Raw genomic sequence first — 22,044 nt, forward strand, 5'->3', positions numbered from 1 at the left:
GAAGCACTAGAGAGCACCAAATATATTTGAATATCTTGGTGCATGTGATGGAATTTGACCAATGAGCATGCTCTGAAAGAGACCAACTGAGCATGTGCAAGAGTAGGTTACATAACTGGGAACCACCCCCTTAGTTGAATATTCATTAGATATCATGAATATGCATTAGGTAGTGAAACTATAAAAGTGGAATCCTTGCAGAAGGTGGGGCTGCTGCTCACTCTTCCGGAATCAGCCCGCACTTCTCCTGAGGTGTATATTTCTTTCTTTTTGTATCAAACTTGCCTTTAACAGGCTGCTGTTCACTCTAGAACCAGCCTGCACTTTGTGAATGTGTATTTCTTAATTCTGTATTAAACTTGGTGTGGGCACTGCTCCGTATCTGAAGCTAGGCCACACTTTTTCTGTGAAATCTGTATCTCGCATTCATTACATTAAACCTGTTCTCACTTTCTACTGTGACTCTGCTCTTGAATTCTTTCCAGTGGCAGAGTCAAGAACCTAGTAAGAGGACGGGGTGGGTTGAGACCAGCCATCAAGCCTCCCCATATCCTCTCCTCCAGTATCAGTACTAAGCTAGTATTGGGGAAGTAAGAATCATTGCACAATCTATGCCTTTACATAGGCCATGCATGCTGGATTTTTATGACTTAAGAAGAACGTGCATAGATTTTCCACCCTTTGCATGTTCTAAGATTTATTTCTTTCCAGGAAGTAATCCGGGTATACAGAGCCTCTCTGACAAAGTAGCAAAGAACAGGGACTGCACCCTGGTTTCACCTTGTCTTTCAATTATTTATTTATTTATGTATTTAAAAAAATTTTTTATTGAAGCAATTGATTACACAGATTTGTGAGGTACAGAGTTGACTGTCAGTAATTGCTTTTAAATATGTGATGATTAAATCAGGATTATTAACATGTTCATCATTACAAAACATAATTTTTTTCTTAAAACATAATTGATTGTACATATCTGTGGGGTACAGCGCTGAATATCAATATCTGTGTGCCATAAGTGATGCTCAAATCAGGATAATTAGTATATTCAGCCTTACACATTGTCATCATTTTTTGTGGCTCTTTACCAATTTGTATTCAGACCCAGGCAAGAGTTAAAGAGTTTGATGATAGATAAGCACAGATGGAAAACAGCGCAGCCGGGTGCCTCTTTGTTTAGGATAATATCTCTCCTCACTTTATCCTCTCAAGCGCTGCCGTCCTGCCTTTGGAGGTTCCAATTAAATCTTTGTGGACAAAGGGCACACACACAGCATCCTCAGATAACAGGTGGCAATAAACCCATCAGCACATCCACTTTCAGAGAACAGAGTCCCTGCTGCCTTGTGAACAGCTGCCAAGCCTGCTGGAGAGCCTCCCACCAAGATAGGCTCTAAGGTAAAATTTCTCTTTCTCTGGACAAATTTAATCCTTTCTTGTATTTTGTGTCTCTCATCAAAGTTTACTACTGATTTGTTGGGAAATTCCTGGTTTTGTTTGTTTTTGTTTAGGGTTTTTTGTTTTGGTTTTGTTTGTTTGTCTCTTCTCGTAGTAGGAGTAGGAGTTCCATTTCACATCTTTTAGTTTTCATTCTTTTCTTTTAGTCTCCCCTTATTTTCCTTACGTATCCTAAGTAAATTTGTATTTGAAAATACCCTCTATACAAAGAGAAATGAAGGATCTTAAATAATTGCATGCATTTTTTGTTTGAAACTTATCTGGGAATTTGGGTCACTTGGGACCTTGGTTACTTAGGTTCTATAGTACAGAGGATATTCTTCTTAGAACAGAGATGTTCAATGCTTGGGATACTTCCTACATCTAAGGCTATTAAACCCCAGTGACAATCATTTAAAATTATTTACTTTTTGTATTGTGAAAATAGTTCATTATAGTATATTTGGAAATTACAGAAAAGGAAAAAGAATATAATTTAAGTCATTGATTATAAACAGCTGGCATTTGGGTATCTTTCTAGTCTCAAAAATGTGTATTTTTTACATAATTGAGGTCAAGCTGTAAATACAGTTTAACATCCTTTTCTTGCTTAACGTTATATTAAGAATATTTTCTAGATCATTAAAATTATTTCAAAACATGATTTTAAATTGTTCTGTTTCTTCACTAATAAAAATAATACAGCAATTAAAAATTTTGAGCATAAATCTTTGGCTGTACCTATGATCATTTCCTTAGGATAGGTTCCTTGAGGTAGAATTACCAAATCAAAGGGTATACAATTTCTAGGACCTGATACATTTCATGACAGTAATCTATGTTAAAATTTTTTTTTTTCCTTTTTGTCTTTTTTCGTGACCGGCAACGGATCGCAACCCTCAGTGTCGCGCCCATACCAGACCGGGACCGGCTACGGGATCGCAACCCTCGGTGTTGCTCCCGCACCTCGCTCAGCCAGTGAGCGGCTGGTCTGTATGTGGGACCCGAACCCTCGGCAGGAGCGCCGCTGCGCTCCCAAGCAGCGCACTGTAGCAGTGCGCCACCGGGCCGGCCCATATGTTAAAATTTAAATGATGATACCAAAACAGAAGCCACATAAAAGAAAATTCTTCCCAGAAAATGTTACTACTTGAAATTTGACAAGGTACTGTGACTTAATGCTGGCTAATGATTTGAAATCCTAAATAGAAAACTAATCATAAGAGTTAGTATTTTATTCACACAGAGTAACGCACCTTTCCAAGCAGGGGTTTTATAGCTTAAACAAAAGAATAAGAGTGTTTCTAGTATGGCAAAGCACAGGAAAATGAAAATAGACCTGAAGGTTAAAAACCTTGGGATTTCACTACAGTTCGCTGTTAACTGTGTAACCCAAGACAGATCTCCTAACTTCCTAAGTCTTCAGATTTCTCATCTGTGAGATGAAAATGTCGGTCTAGGTCAATGTTCTCAGTGGTCAACACAAGGGACTCTTGTGCCACATTTGGTGTGGTACATAGAACATACATAGACCATAATTTTCGGGTGGTACATAGACATAGACCATAATTTCTTTTTTGCATGGACATAAAGTTACTTTCCAAAAACAGTATTTTAACATTTAAAAAGAGTGGATTTAGAAAAGATGAAGTAAATAGTAGTACATACAGTAGTCCTCCAATATGACATAAACCATCAAGATGATGGGCAGATGTCTATATTTGAGAAACGCAGAGCTAGGTGATCTGCAGAGTCTGTTTAATGTTCTAGCTATAATTCCAAATGTAAACACCTGAAGGGCATTCTGGCAACCAGGCAGAGCTATTGAGATGTATAAGAAGTGAACAGAGATACAGACACAGAAGAATTTCCAAGCACCATCCTGCTTCTTGCAACCTTTTGCACCTTTCATTTTACTAGTGAATTTCATTCGTCTGGGCAGACTTCCTCCCCACTTCTGTAAGAACTGCAGAAGACCTGCAGCTGTACCAGGACCCTCCCTAAGAACCTGGAGGAGAAGACGCCCCCAGCCCCCACTCAGCATGCTCCAGGTGGTTCTGGACACTCCTCAGCGGCTCCTGAAGGAGGGGAGAGAGTCCCGGCAGCTGGTGCTGGTGGTGGTGTTTGTCGCTCTGCTGCTGGACAACATGCTGCTCACTGTAGTGGGTACGTTGGGGTTCTTCGTGCTAAGGATTAAGTTGCTTTGGACCCCAGCAGGCAGTAGGCACCCTGCTCAATTTCAGTAGTGAACGGACTTGAGAATTTTTCTTTTGGTGCTTAGAAATACCCAGCGGTTGGTGGGGATTGGAGGAAACCGCAGGAAATGGAGTCTGAAGCTTGCCAATCATTGCTCAAAGACTCCAGAGGTTCAAAGAGAAGGTTCAGAGATTATTTGACCAGAAAAGCGTGTGACCTGGAGTCATAGCTGACCTTGGTTTTCTTCCTCCACATGCCGTCTTCCCAAGGTGCTGGACTCCAGGTGGCCTCTGGGACAGTGAGCATCTCCTCACTGTGTTTCCTGTCAAGCCTCTGCTCTATAAAATTAGCATGCTTTATCTGGATATACAACTCCTATTGAGACCTCCCTTTCTTGCACTCTCTTAATTGTTATATTAAGTTTGCACCAGTGTATAGGTGGGTACTAACATATTGCACTTCCTGGGTGAAATATCTACTTTTAAATAGGAATCTTCTTGAGTCAAGTTGTTAATCCAATACAGTCAATTCTCATTATTTATGGTACTACAGTTGCAGTTATATTCTATAAAGTCACAGCAAACCCTGAATTAGGGAATACTGAATCATTGCTCCTAGGGGAAATGCACACACAACATAGACTGTAATCTTAACTCTAAAAACAATGCATCCTGGAAGATTCTATTTTCTTTACAAAAGAGAAAAAGATTTCCAGAAGTGTTAAGTGACTTGCTCGAGGCACTGTGAACAAGTACCAGAGTTGGGACTCAAGGTTCCAGAACTGGAGCTTCTGGCACCACATCACCCTGCCCCTCTGATTCCACCCTCTGGTCATCTTCCTGCAAGGGCTGAATGGAGAAGGCAGAGCCTGCCTTGCTCCACCTCAGCTGGAACATGTGCAGGCAGGAGACAAATTTTTCGCCACCCTGCACATGTCTGCAAAAAATCGTGATAGCTCCTTGAGTATTGATTTTGGGTTTATAAATATATCTTAGCGAGTAGAAAAATTAGCCAATACGGAATATCATGAATAATGAGGACTATCTGTATGATGGTAGCAATCTAGATTCTTTAGCTAGTGAGATAATTTGGGTAGGAACAGTCTTTCAATAGGCTTTAAATTATGTCACTTAGACACCTTCCTTGAGCATAAAACAAAACCTCATAGTAATGCCCCTGAACCTTATAGTGATAAAAAGACAACCGTCTTTAGCCCTCATCACTGTCCTCCTTGACTTTCAGTGCCCATTGTGCCCACCTTCCTGTATGCCACAGAGTTTGAAGATGTCAACTCTTCTCTGCACCTTGGCCATGCTCTCAGTTCCCAGCAGGCCCTCAGCTCTCCCGCCTTTTCCACCATCTTCTCCTTCTTTGACAACAACACCATAGTGGTTGAAGAAAATGCACCCAGTGGCACAGCATGGATGAATGGCACCTTTGCCACCATCCCCCCTCCAGTCACTGAAGCCATCTCAGCACATAAAAACAACTGCTTGCAAGGCACAGAGTTCTTAAAGGAAGAGAACATCCGGGTTGGGGTTCTGTTTGCTTCAAAGGCTCTGATGCAACTTCTGGTCAACCCCTTCGTGGGACCTCTCACCAACAGGTATCTATCTCAGTGGATGCGGAGCCCCACACGGTACTCAGGGGCTCAGGAAAGGAGGTTGACTGAGGCTTCATAAAGGTGGTCAGATGGTACAAAGAAGGAACACTCACTTGCCTGGTCCCCAGGGGAGTCAGTTGTTTGGAAAGTGGGTTACCCCAAAGGATAACACGTTATTGATGAAATGTCACGAGCTTCAAGTTTTCTCAGTAACACAATGAATATTGAGTTCTAGGAAGAGAAGCAGAGAACAGCAGTGTACTGTTGACAGGGAGTCAGTTGTTTGGAAAGTGGGTTACCCCAAAGGATAACACGTTATTGATGAAATGTCATGAGCTTCAAGTTTTCTCAGTAACACAATGAATATTGAGTTCTAGGAAGAGAAGCAGAGAACAGCAGTGTACTGTTGACGTTACATCAGTGCTCTGGAACATGGCTTGAATGGGATGAGGGTGCGACTGTCCTTTTGCAATCTAGAGCACTGGCTTCCTAGTAGTTGTGTTTGGGATTATGCTGATGTTTTAAAAAGATATACATTCTATGTAGGCTATTCTTTCTGGAACAGATAATTTGGGCCCTGGTGGATGTGTACATTTGCACGGTGGTTTATCTTTTTGGACTCGTTTAGATGTTGTGTTCTATCTCCACACCTGCATTCAGAGGTGTGTTTTCCCATGTACTCAAATTAACTGCATTTCTGTTCCCATGTACATTTGAAAACGTAGTCCAAGTATATGAATACCTATTGGAATTGCATCTTTTTTTTTCAATTCCCTTTTAGGATTGGATATCACATTCCCATGTTTGCTGGCTTTGTTATCATGTTTCTCTCCACAGTCAGTAAGTAGCCTGCTTCCTCTGTTCCTCCCTTTACTGATGACCTTTGATTTTATTGTGTGAATGCAGTGGGGTCCATCTAGCCCAGAGGACAATTAAGCATGTGACTAAGTGGACTGGGACACTGATGTAAGTGCTTTGCAGTTTCTGTTATGGAGACTAGAACAGCAATGGCAACCCAGTCTAGTTGGAATTTGTCTATTCTGCTGTAGAAAAACAGATGCTTCATTTACTTCAGCTGGGAAATCATGAATGCTATTTGAATATGTGTGCTAACAAGTGTGTGTGTCTATCAATAATCCCTCGAGTGAGTTTAATATAAACTTCCATATTGGGAGGAGATCACATTATTTCTATATGCCATGGTAAAGGGCAACTAACAAAAAAGAAAAGAAAAGAAAATTGGGCAATAGCATCTGGAAAATTCCAAAAAGTCTACTGCTTTCCAGTTAAGGACATTAAAGGTTATAGCTTAGGAAAGTAAATTTGCTAAAGAAACAAGCAAGAGAAAGACAAACAGTCTATCCAGTATCAGTATCTAATAAAATGGAAATGGAGCAGGAACTGTAAGTGAGAAAAATAATCTGGAAATTGACCTTGAGAAGTAAAATAAATGGGAATGAATGGGGGGTTAGCGTTTGGGGTTAATGCAGGCAAAGGTGGCCTAGGGACCCATCGGTGGCTCCTGATACCTCTGCTGAGTCTCTGCTCTCCAATAACCTCCCTCCTTCTTCCTCCTGTTTTTCTTTTTACCTTTCTGTTACTTATTTGCTTTCTCTATTCCTCCTCCTCCTCTTTTCTTCCTTCCCAGCACAGGACTTGACTCCTGTCACTCAATGTTTAACAAGAATTTGTTGCATTTGTGGCTGGAAGCCTGCAAAGAGCAGGAGCTTGAGATGTGAAGTTCTGTCTGAGATCTGCATCTTAGTTGGGAAATTCTAGCTGAATCAAAGAAAATGAGGAAATTCAAGTTAGCAATGTTCTTTGCCAAGAACTCATGTTTTTTTTTTTTTTTTCCTTTTTGTCTTTTTCCGTGTCCGGCAATGGATCGCAACCCTCAGTGTCGCCCCCGTACTGGACCGGGACCAGCAACGGGATCGCAACCCTCGGCGTTGCTCCCGCGCCTCGCTCAGCCAGTGAGCGGGAACCGGTCCGCATGTGGGATCCGAACCCTCGGCGGGAGCGCCGCTGAGCCTCCCAAGTGGTGCACTGTAGCAGTGCGCCACCGGGCCGGCCCAGAACTCATGTTTTAAAAGCTTTTCTTATCTACCAAACTGTATGTGTTAAATAGCAACTATTGTCTCCATGAGATAACCAGAGTTGCTATTCTGAGTTGTCCTAACTCTAGCCAAAAGAAAATACATTTGGTGTTTAGGGTGTTTTTGTAGCACTGTTCAGGGTTGTTTAAAATACTTAAAAGAGGTTCCTGATGCCCATCACTGCCCTTAAAGACCCCCAACTAGGGACCATGCTTCACATAATTAGGAGCTAAATGGTAGCCCACATCAGGGATGCAGAGTGAAGAGGAAATTGCTTTTATCTTCCTGAATAGGGTGATCGATTATCTTGGTTTGCCTGGGATTGAGGGGCTTCCTAGGACGTGAGCCTTTCTTTCAGTTTTAAAACCAAGACAGTCCCAGGCAAACCAAGATGAGTTGGTCACTCTATTCTTAAAGGACATGGGAGTAGTAGACTTTGAATTGATTGTAAATCAAAAAGCGTACAAAAGGGCACTGGAGGCCAGGAAAGGAGAGAACAAGAATGCACATGTCAGAGAGCCAAGGAGCAGTTCAGGGTAATCCTGTTGGGACGTAACAGGAAAAGATGATAAGTGCAACCGAAGACATCTGTAACGAATAGGCAAAGGGGCCAAAATTCTTCTGATTCAGACACTTTGGGAGGGATTCTTCTCACTTTCGGAGACATTGTTCTGGAATTGGAGAAGATACATGTCTGGACGTACTACCAGCACCCTGTAATTTAGTTTTTGGTAAGATATTCCTGATTGCTCCTCAGTTTCATAGATGTTAGTCTCAAATAGACTGAACCTCTTCAAGAGCATGAACTGGATTCATTTCCTTTATTCTGCGTCTGGTGGGGAGTCTAGCAGAGCTGCATGCTCAGTGTGATTTAATAAATGCTGATCTAATTTGGTTAAAAGATCTTCTGATATAAGGTAAAGGGAAGGATCTAACTGGATCACAAGATATTATTTTATACCCATGCTTATAGTTCTTGAAATGCACAGAACTTATTGTCACTTTACTCCAGATGACCCAGTGGGGCCCAGCAATGACAAAGACCAAAAAATGGGTGTTGCATATGGAGGATCCAGGAAGAGAGTCAGGAGCTAGTTCCTAGCCCAGGGCTTTGGGCTTCATGGACATTCCTGATTCCAGTAGACAGGATGTTGGGCTGTTGGCAAGAAATGGAGAGACTCAGCCTTCCATTCACTGTGTAGTGACTGAGGTTTTTGTCTTTTTTCTAATTAGAAAGCAGTCCTGATTGAGGGGTGGAAGATTAGAAAGACAATTTTGAAAACTGGAAGCAGTCATCATGCTTTATTAAAATATACGTATAATGACGCATATCTGCAGTATCTTGGGCATGTCTTCTGGAGGCTGGAGAATCGAAGGCAATTTAGCTAACAGGAGCATTCTTGCTCTTCTCTTTGCCCAGTGTTTGCTTTTTCTGGCACTTATACTCTGCTGTTTGTGGCCCGAACCCTTCAAGGCATCGGATCTTCATTTTCATCTGTTGCAGGTAATGCTGACATCTTCAAAACATGCAGACACACACAAACACACATGTGCCCCCCCCCCCACACTCACAAAAAATCTCTTACTAGCTCAGACCTTGTGAGATTTATATGAAGACATTAGGAAAAATATCATCCCGGTAGGTAGAAATTTTGATTCAGAAACAAGGTAATTGTAGAGCTGCTGGCAGGGCCCATAAATCCCTAAGCCTGGCATAACTTCCTCCAATAACATTCTATTTTTTGGTCTTTTTGTCTTTTTCCGTGTCCGGCAACGGATCGCAACCCTCAGTGTTGCCCCCGTACCGGACCGGGGACCGGCAATGGGATTGCAACCCTCAGTGTTGCCCCCGTGCCTCGCTCAGCCAGTGAGTGGGAACCGGTCTGTATGTGGGATCCGAACCCTCGGGCGGGAGCGCTGCCGCGCTTCCCAAGCGGCGCACTATCCAGTGCGCCACCAGGCCGGCCCCTCCTCCAATAACATTCTGATGCAGCTAGCTCAGGTCAGAACAAGCCCCAGGCCAAACCATGAAGAAGGGCAGGCTTTTATTTAGTACCATCCTATGGTCCTTTCTCTGTCCCCTTCTCAACGTTTCATAGGAAAAGTAATGTTAATACTACCAGTAATATCATCACAGTTTGCAATGTATTGCCAGATACAATAGTTAATGTAACTCTGTGAAGTTGGTATTTTGTGCCATTTTACACATGCCTGAGTGGACCTGAGAGCACAGTGCTGTGCCTCATCTCGTCCGGCTCTCTTCCATGCACTTGGTGCTTTCTGCTGTTCCTTGGGCACATCAGTTGAACAGAACAGTCTCTGTTCACAGGTTTTCTTTTCCCTGACCTATAATCCCTTCATTCAGGGGAATGTGCTAGGGAATGATAAAAGGCTACAAAATGGTATAATTAGACAATGGTATTCTGTGTTACCCTTCCCAGAGGCCTTTGCATTTCCAGCAATATTCTGAATAGGAGTGAGCGATCTGGGGGCTTGAGTGACTGGAGGGGGCAGTATTTGCAAAATGCTATGGGCTAAGTTTTGTAAAACTCCTCAGACTGAAACTCTAGGCAAGACTGTCACAGATAGAAAAGGCAGGGACCAGGGACCCAGTGAGAGCGGCAGCAGAAAGCTCCCGTTTGCTGACTGCACCTGTCACTCTGTTCAGGTCTGGGAATGTTGGCAAGTGTCTACACTGATGATGACGAGAGAGGGCGAGCCATGGGGATTGCCTTGGGGGGCCTGGCCTTGGGAGTACTGGGTAAGTGGCACCTAGCTGGAGATCTAGGTTCAGGAGGCTGGGGGTAATGCAGACCCTGCAAACATGGCTTCAGGAGGCAGGTGTTGCCGAGGTCATGGAAGACGAGTACTTTCCTTACCCCCCAGCCCAATCTTGTTTGACTTCTTCAGAAATTTCATCCAGGAAAGGTGACATCTTCTCCTTGAAAAACTGAACAGCCCATAAGGGCCTGGGAAAGGTCCAGAAATCCAGCCTGCCCAAGAGAGTGAGCCTCCCCACATTAGCAGCCACTGTCTGCCTCGCTTCTGCTTCCACACACGGCCACTGCTTCCAACACAAGAGCATGCCCTTTGCCAGATTCTGTGCTAAATTTGTTACAGATGTAATCTTCTTTATTCCTCACTACCACTCTGTGAAGGAGGAATGATTTCCCTCTTTACAGAGATGAGGATAAGAAAGATTTAATAGCCATCCAAAGTCATGCTGCCAGGACATGTCAGAGCCAGGATGTAGATTCAGATTTTCTGTACTCAGAATCTCCGGCTCTAGTTGGAGCACAGCCTTGTAACACCAAGGTCAAGGCTTTGGATCCACCTACCAGCCAGCTGCCAAAAAAAAAAAAAGAATCACAAGCTCCAAACATTCTATTCTCTCCTAGAGATTCATATTCATACAACTTAATCGATTAGTCTAACAAGCCGCATCCTTTTGCTAAGCACTTACTACACACCAGCACAATCCTAGCATGGAAGGGATATCGTCAAGAAGCTCCAGGGATAGTCCCTGCCCTCTGAGAGCTTACAAGTTAATGGAGCAAAAAGCACTGAAAGTCTTTTCCCTGTGCCCCACCCTCTGCCACCACAGGGAGGAGAGGAAACAAAATCTCTGTTCTTCGTTAGTATCCACCTACCCAAACACCCAACCTAACACTCCAGTGTGTCCTGGAGTCCTTTGTCACCAGTCACCCCCAAATGGATAGGCACACTACCTTCTGCATGCCACTGCCTCGAGGTCAGCTCCCCATCCCTTCTCGACTGGAACATGGCACCAGCCTCCTGCCTGATCTCTTTCCCGTTCCCTCCTGCTGCCTTCAGGGTGCTGCCAGAAGAATCTTCCAGAGCCCAGAGCTGGTGGTGTTTCTCCCCTAATGAAAAGCACTCCTGTTTCTCCCTGGCCCACACCTCATCTGGATCCACGGGGCCCCTGACCAAGTGGCCTCAGCCTTCCCCACCTCCACTCTTCCCCTTCCAAATGCTCATACTGTCAGGACACCGACTTCCTTCTCTACCTACACTCTACCTCCTGACACTGTTCTCCACACATGCTTCTTCCCCACCAGGTACTACTACCTGGTCAAAGCCCTTGTGCTACCTGAACTTTCTGGCCCACTCCACTGTGCTTATACAGCACTATATGTGTGCAAATTTACCATCAAACTTTTCAGTGCACTCTAATTATTTAGGTCCCCACCTGCCCTCACTCACACGCATTTCCTACATTAGAAAGTGAGCTCCTTGCGGTCAGGGACCAGGTCTTCTCCATCTCTGAATTCTCAGAACCTCAGGTAGAGCTTTGCCCTTAAGCTTAGGCCTTCCACAAATGCTCACTGGGTGAACGTGGGCGAGTCACATTGGCTGGGACTTGATCCTCAGCTCTGTGCCTGCTTTGCCTTTCCAGTGGGCGCACCCTTTGGCAGCATGATGTATGAGTTTGTTGGGAAGTCCACTCCCTTCCTCATCTTGGCCTTGCTGGCACTACTGGATGGAGGTAAGTCACCATTAGATCCCCCAGATGAGGCTGGAAGTGCATTATGCTGTGGTGTCAGTCATGACCAGTACAGCGGGGTGTGGACATGAGTTCACAGATCAAGGACCATTCCATCCTAGGAAAGAAGGAAGAAACTCAGGGAGTTGGATGTGTGCATAATAGGGTGGTAGCAGTGTGGCTGTTATTGGAGCCCCAGCTAATCAGTGAGCAAACGAGACTGCCTCTCTCTCCCTCTTTCTTTCTCAGCGCTCCAGCTTTGCATCCTGCAGCCTTCCAAAGTCTCTCCTGAGGTGAGTAGACACCAAGCTCCAGTGCTAAGAGATACAGAGAATGGCTAAGTTCAGGACCAAGGTGTGCCTGTCAAATCCTAAAATGAAAGGGGAAGGGGAAGAGTCAGGGAAAGTGAGATCTGTACTTGGATGCCCAGATAGGGCTACGTTTGGGGTGGAGTGTGGGCGGGTGAGGGTATTTGGCTTGATGCTGAACAAAGATGGAGCAAGGACCTTATGAAGAATCAAGGAAGCCTTATCAGATGGACGGATGGATGGACAGATGGATGGTTAGATAGATAAACAGATACACACACACTCACACATCCAGAACCAGGAGACAATGACATTGGGACCTAAGTATTCATAGTTATAACATCATCTCAGAGGTAGAAGGACCACAGAGGCCATCCAGACAACCTCTCCCCTAAGAAAAGACTTCTGTGGAGAGCATCCCTGACAGACTCTCACTCTGTCACAGTTAATAAATACCAGAGTTGGTATTTGTCTGACTCCAAGCCAAAAATGGCTCTGGGAAATCCATATCAAACCACGAAGAAAGAAAGATAAGAAAGTCCATAAAACATGGGAAGGTTTGATCTGAAGACCTTGACTTTGCATCTATAATCCATCAAGGTATTCCAGAAGTAATGGTAATAATACCTGAGAGTTCCTCACGGCTTTTTATGTACCAGGAGCTCTGTTTACTATACTCTATGCTGTATCTTATAAATTCCATGAAATAACTACTATTTTAGTCTCATTCTATAGACAAGAAATTGTAAGTAAACAGAGAAGCATTTTGAGAGAATTTGAAACTGACGCAATGACTCTTTTAGGGTCCCCATGCCCCTGAGTGACAGGGAGCCTCCTGCAGCCTGCAGAGGTTATGACACCCTCTGAGAACTGACTCTAGGAGTAGGATGTCTGGGTAGCAGAGAGGGACGTTGTAGCCACCACCCATCCAGAACTCCTCAGAGTAGGGAATACCAGATGCCTTCTTCATAGGCTCCCAGGCCTGGAGTCCAGCACCTCTTGAGCACCTGTTGAGGCCTAGGAACATTCATGCAGTTGGGTCAGACACCATTGATTGAGCTCACTGTGTGGGAGTGATGATTTAATACCAGGAAAGCAGGACACCAACACATTTTTTAAAAGAATTTGACTGTGAGGCAAAAGAAATATCAAAGCTTCACTATATCAGACCTTTTAAAACTTATCATTTTGAAGTGATTTCTTTTTTTCATTTTTTTATTTTAAAATTTTAATTGTACATATTCGTAGGGTACACGGTGTTGTTTCAATTCATGCACATATTGTACAATGATTCATTTAGGCTAGATAGCATATTCCATCCCCTGAATGAAAAGCTGAAAGCATAATACAGAGAACTCCCATATAACCAGATTCTGCATCAGTTTCTAACAATTTGCCATATTTGTTAAATCATTCTCCCTCTCTCTCTCTGTCACACACATACACTATTGTTACTCCTTTTCTTCTGAGCCATTTGAGAGTAGATTGCTTATATTGTTCCTTTACCCTTTAATGCCCCTGGATGAAAAGCTGAAAGCATAATACAGAGAACTCCCATATAACCAGATTCTGCATCAATTTCTAACAATTTGCCATATTTGTTAAATCATTCTCCCTCTCTCTCTGTCACACACATACACTATTGTTACTCCTTTTCTTCTGAGCCATTTGAGAGTAGATTGCTTATATTGTTCCTTTACCCTTTAATACTTTAGTTTTCCCTAAGGACAGGATGTTTACTTATATAATGACAATAGAGGTATCAAATTCAGGAAATTTAACATTAACATAATACTTTAATCTAATCTACAGTCCATACTCTGGTTTTGTCAATTATCTCAATAAAGTCCTTTGTAACATTTTAAAAAATCACCCAGTGCAGAACCCAGTTCAGGATTGTATAATACATTTATGTGTCATATTTCTTCATATTTCTCCTTTAATCTGAAAAAGCTTCTCAGTCTTTCTTTATCTTTCATGACATTGACATTTTTTAAGAATACAGACAATTGTTTTACAGAAGATTCGTAAGTTTGGTTTGTCTGATGTTGATCTGTGTTCAGCTCCAAACTATGCACCCCCCCATTGTATTGTCATCGAAGTGACACTGTGCCCTTCTTAGTGTCACATCTAGAGCCACATGATGACTGTCCGCCTCTCAGTGGTGATATTAATTTTGATCACTGCGTCAAGGTTGCCTGGGTTCTCCATTGTATAGCTATTATTTTTTTGCCTTGTAACTAATAAATATAATCTGTGCAAGACACTGTAAAATCATATAAATCTTCTGCTCCTCCTCAAACTTCATCTCCACCTAGATTTGTTGTCTATTGATGATTCTTGCCTGAACCAACTCACTATGATGTTTGAAAAATGCTGGTTTTTCTATTTCACCAATACTTCCACATCATCAGTGGGCATTTTGCTATAAGAAATAATCATTCCTTTCTCTCTGTCTCTCTTTGGACATATAACATCTATATTTATACATATATATCCATAAACAGGTATATATATATATATAATTTATTTGTTGATTATCAGTTTGGACTCATAGATTCCTATTTTATTCAGTGAATTATAGTTCATCACTGTCCTTGTTTTTGATTTTGATGCTCAAAGTGTCCTAGATTTGGCAAGGGGGAGCCCCTGGAAACTGGCTCCTGTATCATTTTAACATGTTTTCATTATTTTTTGAGTAATTTTTAACTTTCTGGTACAAAAATATGTTCTCCTGCTCATCTTGTACCTTCCCTCGCATAGCCTTGGAATCAGTCAGTTCTTCAAGGAGCTCAGGTCCCTTTTAATGGAGAATGGTGTTTTGAAACCAAAATATGGGCACGCAGGGTTCTCCTTGCTATTAGTGTCTCCTTGCTTCTGAGCCAACTCAGTGACAGAGCAAGCATGCGTGCTCACGCGTGCACACACACACACACACACACATGCGCGCGCGCGTACGCACACACAAATATTCATGCTGAGACCTTCCCTTCCAGCCCAACTCCACANTTCAATTCATGCACATATTGTACAATGATTCATTTAGGCTAGATAGCATATTCCATCCCCTGAATGAAAAGCTGAAAGCATAATACAGAGAACTCCCATATAACCAGATTCTGCATCAGTTTCTAACAATTTGCCATATTTGTTAAATCATTCTCCCTCTCTCTCTCTGTCACACACATACACTATTGTTACTCCTTTTCTTCTGAGCCATTTGAGAGTAGATTGCTTATATTGTTCCTTTACCCTTTAATACTTTAGTTTTCCCTAAGGACAGGATGTTTACTTATATAATGACAATAGAGGTATCAAATTCAGGAAATTTAACATTAACATAATACTTTAATCTAATCTACAGTCCATACTCTGGTTTTGTCAATTATCTCAATAAAGTCCTTTGTAACATTTTAAAAAATCACCCAGTGCAGAACCCAGTTCAGGATTGTATAATACATTTATGTGTCATATTTCTTCATATTTCTCCTTTAATCTGAAAAAGCTTCTCAGTCTTTCTTTATCTTTCATGACATTGACATTTTTTAAGAATACAGACAATTGTTTTACAGAAGATTCGTAAGTTTGGTTTGTCTGATGTTGATCTGTGTTCAGCTCCAAACTATGCACCCCCCCATTGTATTGTCATCTAAGTGACACTGTGCCCTTCTTAGTGTCACATCTAGAGCCACATGATGACTGTCCGCCTCTCAGTGGTGATATTAATTTTGATCACTGCGTCAAGGTTGCCTGGGTTCTCCATTTTATAGCTATTATTTTTTTGCCTTGTAACTAATAAATATAATCTGTGCAAGACACTGTAAAATCATATAAATCTTCTGCTCCTCCTCAAACTTCATCTCCACCTAGATTTGTTGTCTATTGATGATTCTTGCCTGAACCAACTCACTATGATGTTTGAAAAATGCTGGTTTTTCTATTTCACCAATACTTCCACATCATCAGTGGGCATTTTGCTATAAGAAATAATCATTCCTTTCTCTCTGTCTCTCTTTGGACATATAACATCTATATTTATACATATATATCCATAAACAGGTATATATATATATATAATTTATTTGTTGATTATCAGTTTGGACTCATAGATTCCTATTTTATTCAGTGAATTATAGTTCATCACTGTCCTTGTTTTTGATTTTGATGCTCAAAGTGTCCTAGATTTGGCAAGGGGGAGCCCCTGGAAACTGGCTCCTGTATCATTTTAACATGTTTTCATTATTTTTTGAGTAATTTTTAACTTTCTGGTACAAAAATATGTTCTCCTGCTCACCTTCCCTCCCATAGCCTTGGAATCAGTCAGTTCTTCAAGGAGCTCAGGTCCCTTTTAATGGAGAAGGGTGTTTTGAAACCAAAATATGGGCACGCAGGGTTCTCCTTGCTATTAGTGTCTCCTTGCTTCTGAGCCAACTCAGTGACAGAGCAAGCATGCATCCTCACGCGTGCACACACACACACACGCGTGCACGCGCGCGTACGCACACACAAATATTCATGCTGAGACCTTCCCTTCCAGCCCAACTCCACAGGATTCTTCCTTGCTTTTCCCATTTCATATTTGCATCCCCCTTCTTTCATAGGGGGAATCCTGGCTCCCCTCCAAAATAAAGACATTTACTTATTTGTGCAGTCCTACTATACTTATAATTTATATACCCACCCTACTACAAAAAACAAACCTACCAAAATGTGTTCGAGTTTTTCCCAGTTCTTTTTTCCTCAGACTCAGGGAATATAGCCAAAGTACTTGTTTAGAAATTACTCACATTAGCTTTTTTCCCCATCTTTAGTGTTATGATCATATGCATGATGCTTTAAAATTTGCTTGCATTCCTTTGTTTTTCTTGGCTATTTAGTTTTTTTCTCCATTCTTGGGAATTGTATTAGGCTGCTCAGGATGCCATTACAAAACGCCACAGACTGGGAGGCTTAAACAACTGACGTTTATTTTCTCAGAGTTCTGGAGGCTGGAAGTCCAAGATCAAGGTGTTGTAAGGGTTGCTTTCTGGTGAGGCCTCTCCTCCTGGCTTGCAGATGGCCGTCTCACTGTATCCTCAAGTGGCCTTTCCTCAGTGGATGCACAGAGAGTGAGCTCTGGTGTCTGTTCCTCCTCTTATAAGGGCACCAGTCCTGTGGGATTAGGTCCCCACCCTTAAGACCTCACTTAACCTTAATTACGTCCCTCAAGGGCCTATTTCCAAATACAGTCACATTAGGGGTTGAGGCTTCAACATATGAATTGGCGGGCGGGGGGGACACAATTCAGTCCATTACATGAATATAATTTTATTTTTTCACACAATTCAGTCCATAGCATGAATATAATTTTATTTTTCAATTTATAGAACATCTAAAAGTCAAAATTATTATTATTATTTTAAATTTTTTAATTTTTTGTGACTGGTAAGGGGATTACAACCCTTGGCTTGGTGTCACCTGCACTGCACTCAGCCAGTGAGTGCACTGGCCATCCCTATATAGGATCCGAACCTGCGGCCTCGGCACTCCCAGCGCTGCTGCGCTCCCAGCACTGCACTCTCCCAAGTGAGCCATGGGGCCGGCCCTAAAAGTCAAAATTATTAAAAAATGTATACTCAGAAAAATGTCAATCCCTCCACAATTATTCTCCCCCACCCTCCCCTACCCCCACCACTTGCAGGTAACCAATTTCATTGTCTTCTTGTTTATCTTTTCTATGCTTTTTTGTTTTTTACCAAAATAAATAGTTTATGCATGTTTTCTTATTTCCCTCTTTTTTCTTACATAAAAGGTAGCATGCTATGTATTCTTCTTTGAATTCTCCTTTTTAAATTCTCACTTATATCCTGAAAATTGTTCCTTATCAGTTCATAGAGTTCTTCCTCATTGTTTTTCTAGCCATATGGTCCACCATTACGTGAGTACCATATTTTATTCAGTCTCCTTTGTTTGGTCATTTAGGTAGTTTTCTGTATTTTGCAGTTACAAATAGTGCTGCAATTAATAAGTTTATGTATATGCATTTTTATAACGTTGGCAGTAATCTTTAGAGTAAATTCCTAGAGGCGGGATTGTTGGATCAAAGGGTTTATTGGACTTCTTAACATATATATTTATGATTTACACCAGTTTCTTTATTTTGAATTATATATGGGGTAAGCAAATGACCTTTTTAGTTTTATGATCTCTAAATATCTCACTCCATCCATGTGTGTATGCAGGAGGGTTATATCAAAACTATTAGATCTATTACAAGATGTAGTGTGGTGGACATCATAGAAAATTAGGACACAGTGCTTGGGAAGTTTGTAAGAGAGAAGTTCCAGCTACTGAGTCAGCGAACAGAGTGCAAAAGAAAGAGCTGTTTGATCTTGGCTTTGAAGAATGGCTAGGATGTGGGACTATGAAGACAAAGAAGGTAGTTTAGGCAAAGGTAACAGTGATGGCTGAAAGACTGCAGGATTCATGCAAGGAAGGTGGGGTGACCAGTTTAGATGGGGTAAGAGTATGTTCCTAAGGGAGGGGAAATTAAAACTGGATATTTAGGCTGGCATTTTAACCCAGCTGTTCAAGCAACTTCTATGCCAGTCTGATGTGGCCCAAAATGGTCAGAAGGAAGAATTCAGAAAGCTTGAGGAGCTCTATGCTCACTTTTGGGATTCAGCACTCTGCCTGTGGTTCTCCCGTGACAAACATTAGCGCCAGGGAGATCCAGTGGAGAGGCAAGACTAGAAGTCCACACACCTGCTGTCCAGCCCGGGCCTTGCTCTCCATCCATTCTGACCTGGTTGATGGTCCTCTGAAGGAAGGATTATGTCTGGCACAGGTTTACTCACTCTCTGTGACTATCACAGTGCCTGCCTTGCACGCAGGAGGGGCTGTGCCTCCAGCTCAATCTGTGACATCTGGCCAGTCACCTTCTCTCCCTGGACTTAGCTTTCCTAATCTCTACAGTAAAGGAGCTGGAGTAGATGGCCTCTGAGGTCCTGTCTGCCGATTCTCAGATTCTGTGAAAATAGGAGAGGTGTCTACACTGTACAAATGGAAGTTTTTTGTTGTCCATGTTCTCAGAGTGCCAAGGGGACTCCGCTCTTTACGCTTCTCAAAGACCCTTACATCCTGGTGGCTGCAGGTAAGCTGGCAATGGCCTCCCATTGGGCCAGGAGTGTCCAGGCCACGGACAACCCCAGTGACTCACAGAACCATCTCTCCAGGTTCCATCTGCTTTGCCAACATGGGAGTGGCCATGCTGGAGCCCACACTGCCCATCTGGATGCTGCAGACCATGTGCTCCCCTGAGTGGCAGCTGGGTAGGTGACTGCAGCACCTGGCTTGGGCTTGGGCAGGAGGTGGGTGCCAGGGGGTCCCCTTCTCAGGTCCAAGTCACCAGCAGCACAGACGGATGATGTGCTTCTTTTGGAAATTACCTTCTGTTCTGCACCCATGAACCCAGCCCAAGTGGGTGGGCAGGGTGGCAGGGGCGCAGGGAGCTATGGCGCGGTAACACACCTAGCTGTATGCTGCAACAATGACTGATTTCCAGTAAAAAGACCTGGGTATTTTGTTTCAGCTCCGTTGATTGGCTGTGTAAATTCATGCAAGCTACTTAAACTTTCTGAGCATCACCTTTTTTATTTCTAAAATGAGCATCAAAATACTGTCTAGTTCAAAGGGAAATTGGAGGAATAAAGGACATAAGATGAGGAAATGCTCTGTGCCACATACAATATTAATATGCACCACCAATCCCATCCACACTCTTCCCTCTCTTCAACTCCCCGTTCCCCAAATTACCCTTTTGCTATCTTTACCTCTAAAAAGGATCTTATGGAGCATGCACTGTAGCTCTGACCTAGGGCAGGTGCTGGGCCCAGGAGAGACCTCTGCTCCTCTGCTCCATGGAAAGACCTGGTGACTCATCTGAGCTTAGAGAGGAGGCTCCAGCCCTTTCCAGGAAGCCTGAGGAAAGGGGAGAGTGAAGGCTACGTGCAAACCACTCAGTCATTGCAGGGAGGGGAGGCCCATGGGGCCAGAGGAGAAGAACCTGATATAGCTCAGCATGCAATAAAAAGCACTAAATCTAATTTTTCAGGGGACAATTCTAAGCAAGGCCTCCAGCTGCACTCGTAGCCCCAAATTGAATTTTTCTGGGCTGCAGCTGCCTCTGGCTAAGACAATTAATTGAGTTAGCTGGTGTTCAGTGCAGATAACATATCCCCTGCCCCAAGGCTCTGGCCACTCAGGCTCTTGGTGCAGGTGAGCAAAGAGTGGCTGTTCCCCAGCAATCCTGCTACCAGCCTCAGTTACCAGTTACACCATCTTTTATAGCTTTCCTCAGTGCTGTGTCTGTAAAGTCTGATGTCAAAGGTTCTGAAATGATTACATCATTAGCACCTAGACAGCTTGTTCAAACTCTGATTACTGGGTGACAGCCAGTGATTCAGCAAAAACAAATTTGCATTCCTAGTAAGTTTCCAGGTGATGCTACTATGGCTGGTCAGTGACCACACTTTGAAAACCACTACTCTACATGAAGAACATCTCTCAAGGTTGTTGGCAGGAGCAAAAGAGATGAGGCTTTTGAGAGTGACATGTAGTCTGTGACTGAGCACTTGCTATGTGGCCCATTGTGTGCTAGGTGCTATCACCAAGTGGAGGAATCCCAGGCTTTGGAAACAGGTCTGCCTGGGTTTGAATCCTGTTCCAGCCACTTACTGATGTAACCTTGGATGAGTTATTTAACCTATTCAGACTCTGCTTTGGTTTCAGTGTGTCCCCCAAAATTCACATGTTGGAAACTTAATCCCCAGTGCAACAGTGTTGAGAGGTGGGACTTTTAGGAGGTGATTAGGTCATGAGTGTTCTGCTCTCATGAGTGGATTAAGGCTGTTACTGCTGGAGTGCATTAGCAATAAAAGGGGGGAGTTCGGCCCCCTTTTCCTTTCTCTGTTGAGTGCTCTTTTCTCCATGGGATGCCCTTCCACCATGGAATGATGCAGCAAGAAGGCCCGTACCAGTTTGCCAAGAGAATGCAGCACCATGCTCTTGGAATACCCAGCCTATAGAATTGTGAGCCGAATAAATCTGTTTTTGTTATAAATTACCCAGTCTGTGGTATTCTGTTATAGCAGTAGAAAACAAAGACAGAAAATTGTATCAGGAATTGAGGTTGTTTTTACAACAAATACCTAAAAATGTGGAAACTATTTTGAAACTGGGTAATGGGAAGAGGCTGGAAGAATTTGGAGGAACAGCCTAGAAAAAATCTGTATTGCCATGAACAAAACATTAAGGGCTTTTCTGGTGAGGGCTCAGAAAAAGAGAAGAGTGATAGGAAAAGTCTGAATCTTCTTGGAGATTACTTAAGTGGTCATGACCATAATGTTGGTAGAAATATGGACAGTAAAGGCTGTTCTGACGTGGTCTCAGATGGAAATAAGGAACAAAGTATTGGCAGCTGGAGTAAAGGCCATTCTTGTTATAAAAATGCAAAGACCTTGGTGGAATTGTGTCTGTGTCCTAGAACATTATGGAATGTAGAACTGGAGAGCAATGAACTTGGATATGTAGCAGAAGAAATACCTAAGCAGCAAAGCATTCAGGCTGCTGTGTGGCTACTTTTAACCACATACTGTAAGATGCAAGAGCAATGAAATGACTTAAAGATGGGATTTATAATTTAAAAAGAAGCAGAATGGAAAGATTTGGAAAATTTGAAGCTTGGCCATGTGAAGAGGAAAAAGCATCTTTAGGAGACCAAACCAAGGGTGTGGTCAAGTGACTGTTTGCTAAAAAGATTAGTATAGATAGAAGGGAGCTAGCTGCTGTTAATCAAGACAATGAGAGAAAGACCCCAAAGGCATTTCAGAGATTTTTGAGGCTGCCTCTCCCATCACAGGC

At 42.7% G+C, this 22,044-nt stretch overlaps 1 protein-coding gene across 2 annotated transcripts in view; it reads left to right on the plus strand.

Annotated features, from left to right (window-relative positions):
• The first annotated feature begins 1,223 nt into the window (after positions 1–1,223).
• SLC18A1 (solute carrier family 18 (vesicular monoamine transporter), member 1) overlaps positions 1,224–22,044 on the plus strand; it is a 32,680-nt gene continuing 11,859 nt past the window's right edge. The window contains exons 1-10 of one of the 2 annotated variants that reach the window (XM_008585088.1): positions 1,224–1,398; positions 3,358–3,603; positions 4,876–5,239; positions 6,018–6,076; positions 8,753–8,836; positions 10,001–10,093; positions 11,750–11,839; positions 12,086–12,129; positions 19,216–19,276; positions 19,359–19,454. In XM_008585088.1, the coding sequence (XP_008583310.1) occupies positions 3,480–3,603; positions 4,876–5,239; positions 6,018–6,076; positions 8,753–8,836; positions 10,001–10,093; positions 11,750–11,839; positions 12,086–12,129; positions 19,216–19,276; positions 19,359–19,454 (1,015 nt within the window). In that variant the 5' untranslated portion in view covers positions 1,224–1,398; positions 3,358–3,479. Of the gene's footprint in view, positions 1,399–3,357; positions 3,604–4,875; positions 5,240–6,017; positions 6,077–8,752; positions 8,837–10,000; positions 10,094–11,749; positions 11,840–12,085; positions 12,130–19,215; positions 19,277–19,358; positions 19,455–22,044 lie in introns of those variants that run through there. The other variant, XM_008585089.1, reaches the window with a different exon arrangement.

Source organism: Galeopterus variegatus, unplaced genomic scaffold (genome assembly GCF_000696425.1).
Source record: "Galeopterus variegatus unplaced genomic scaffold, G_variegatus-3.0.2 Scaffold3451, whole genome shotgun sequence".
NCBI classification, from domain to species: domain Eukaryota; kingdom Metazoa; phylum Chordata; class Mammalia; order Dermoptera; family Cynocephalidae; genus Galeopterus; species Galeopterus variegatus.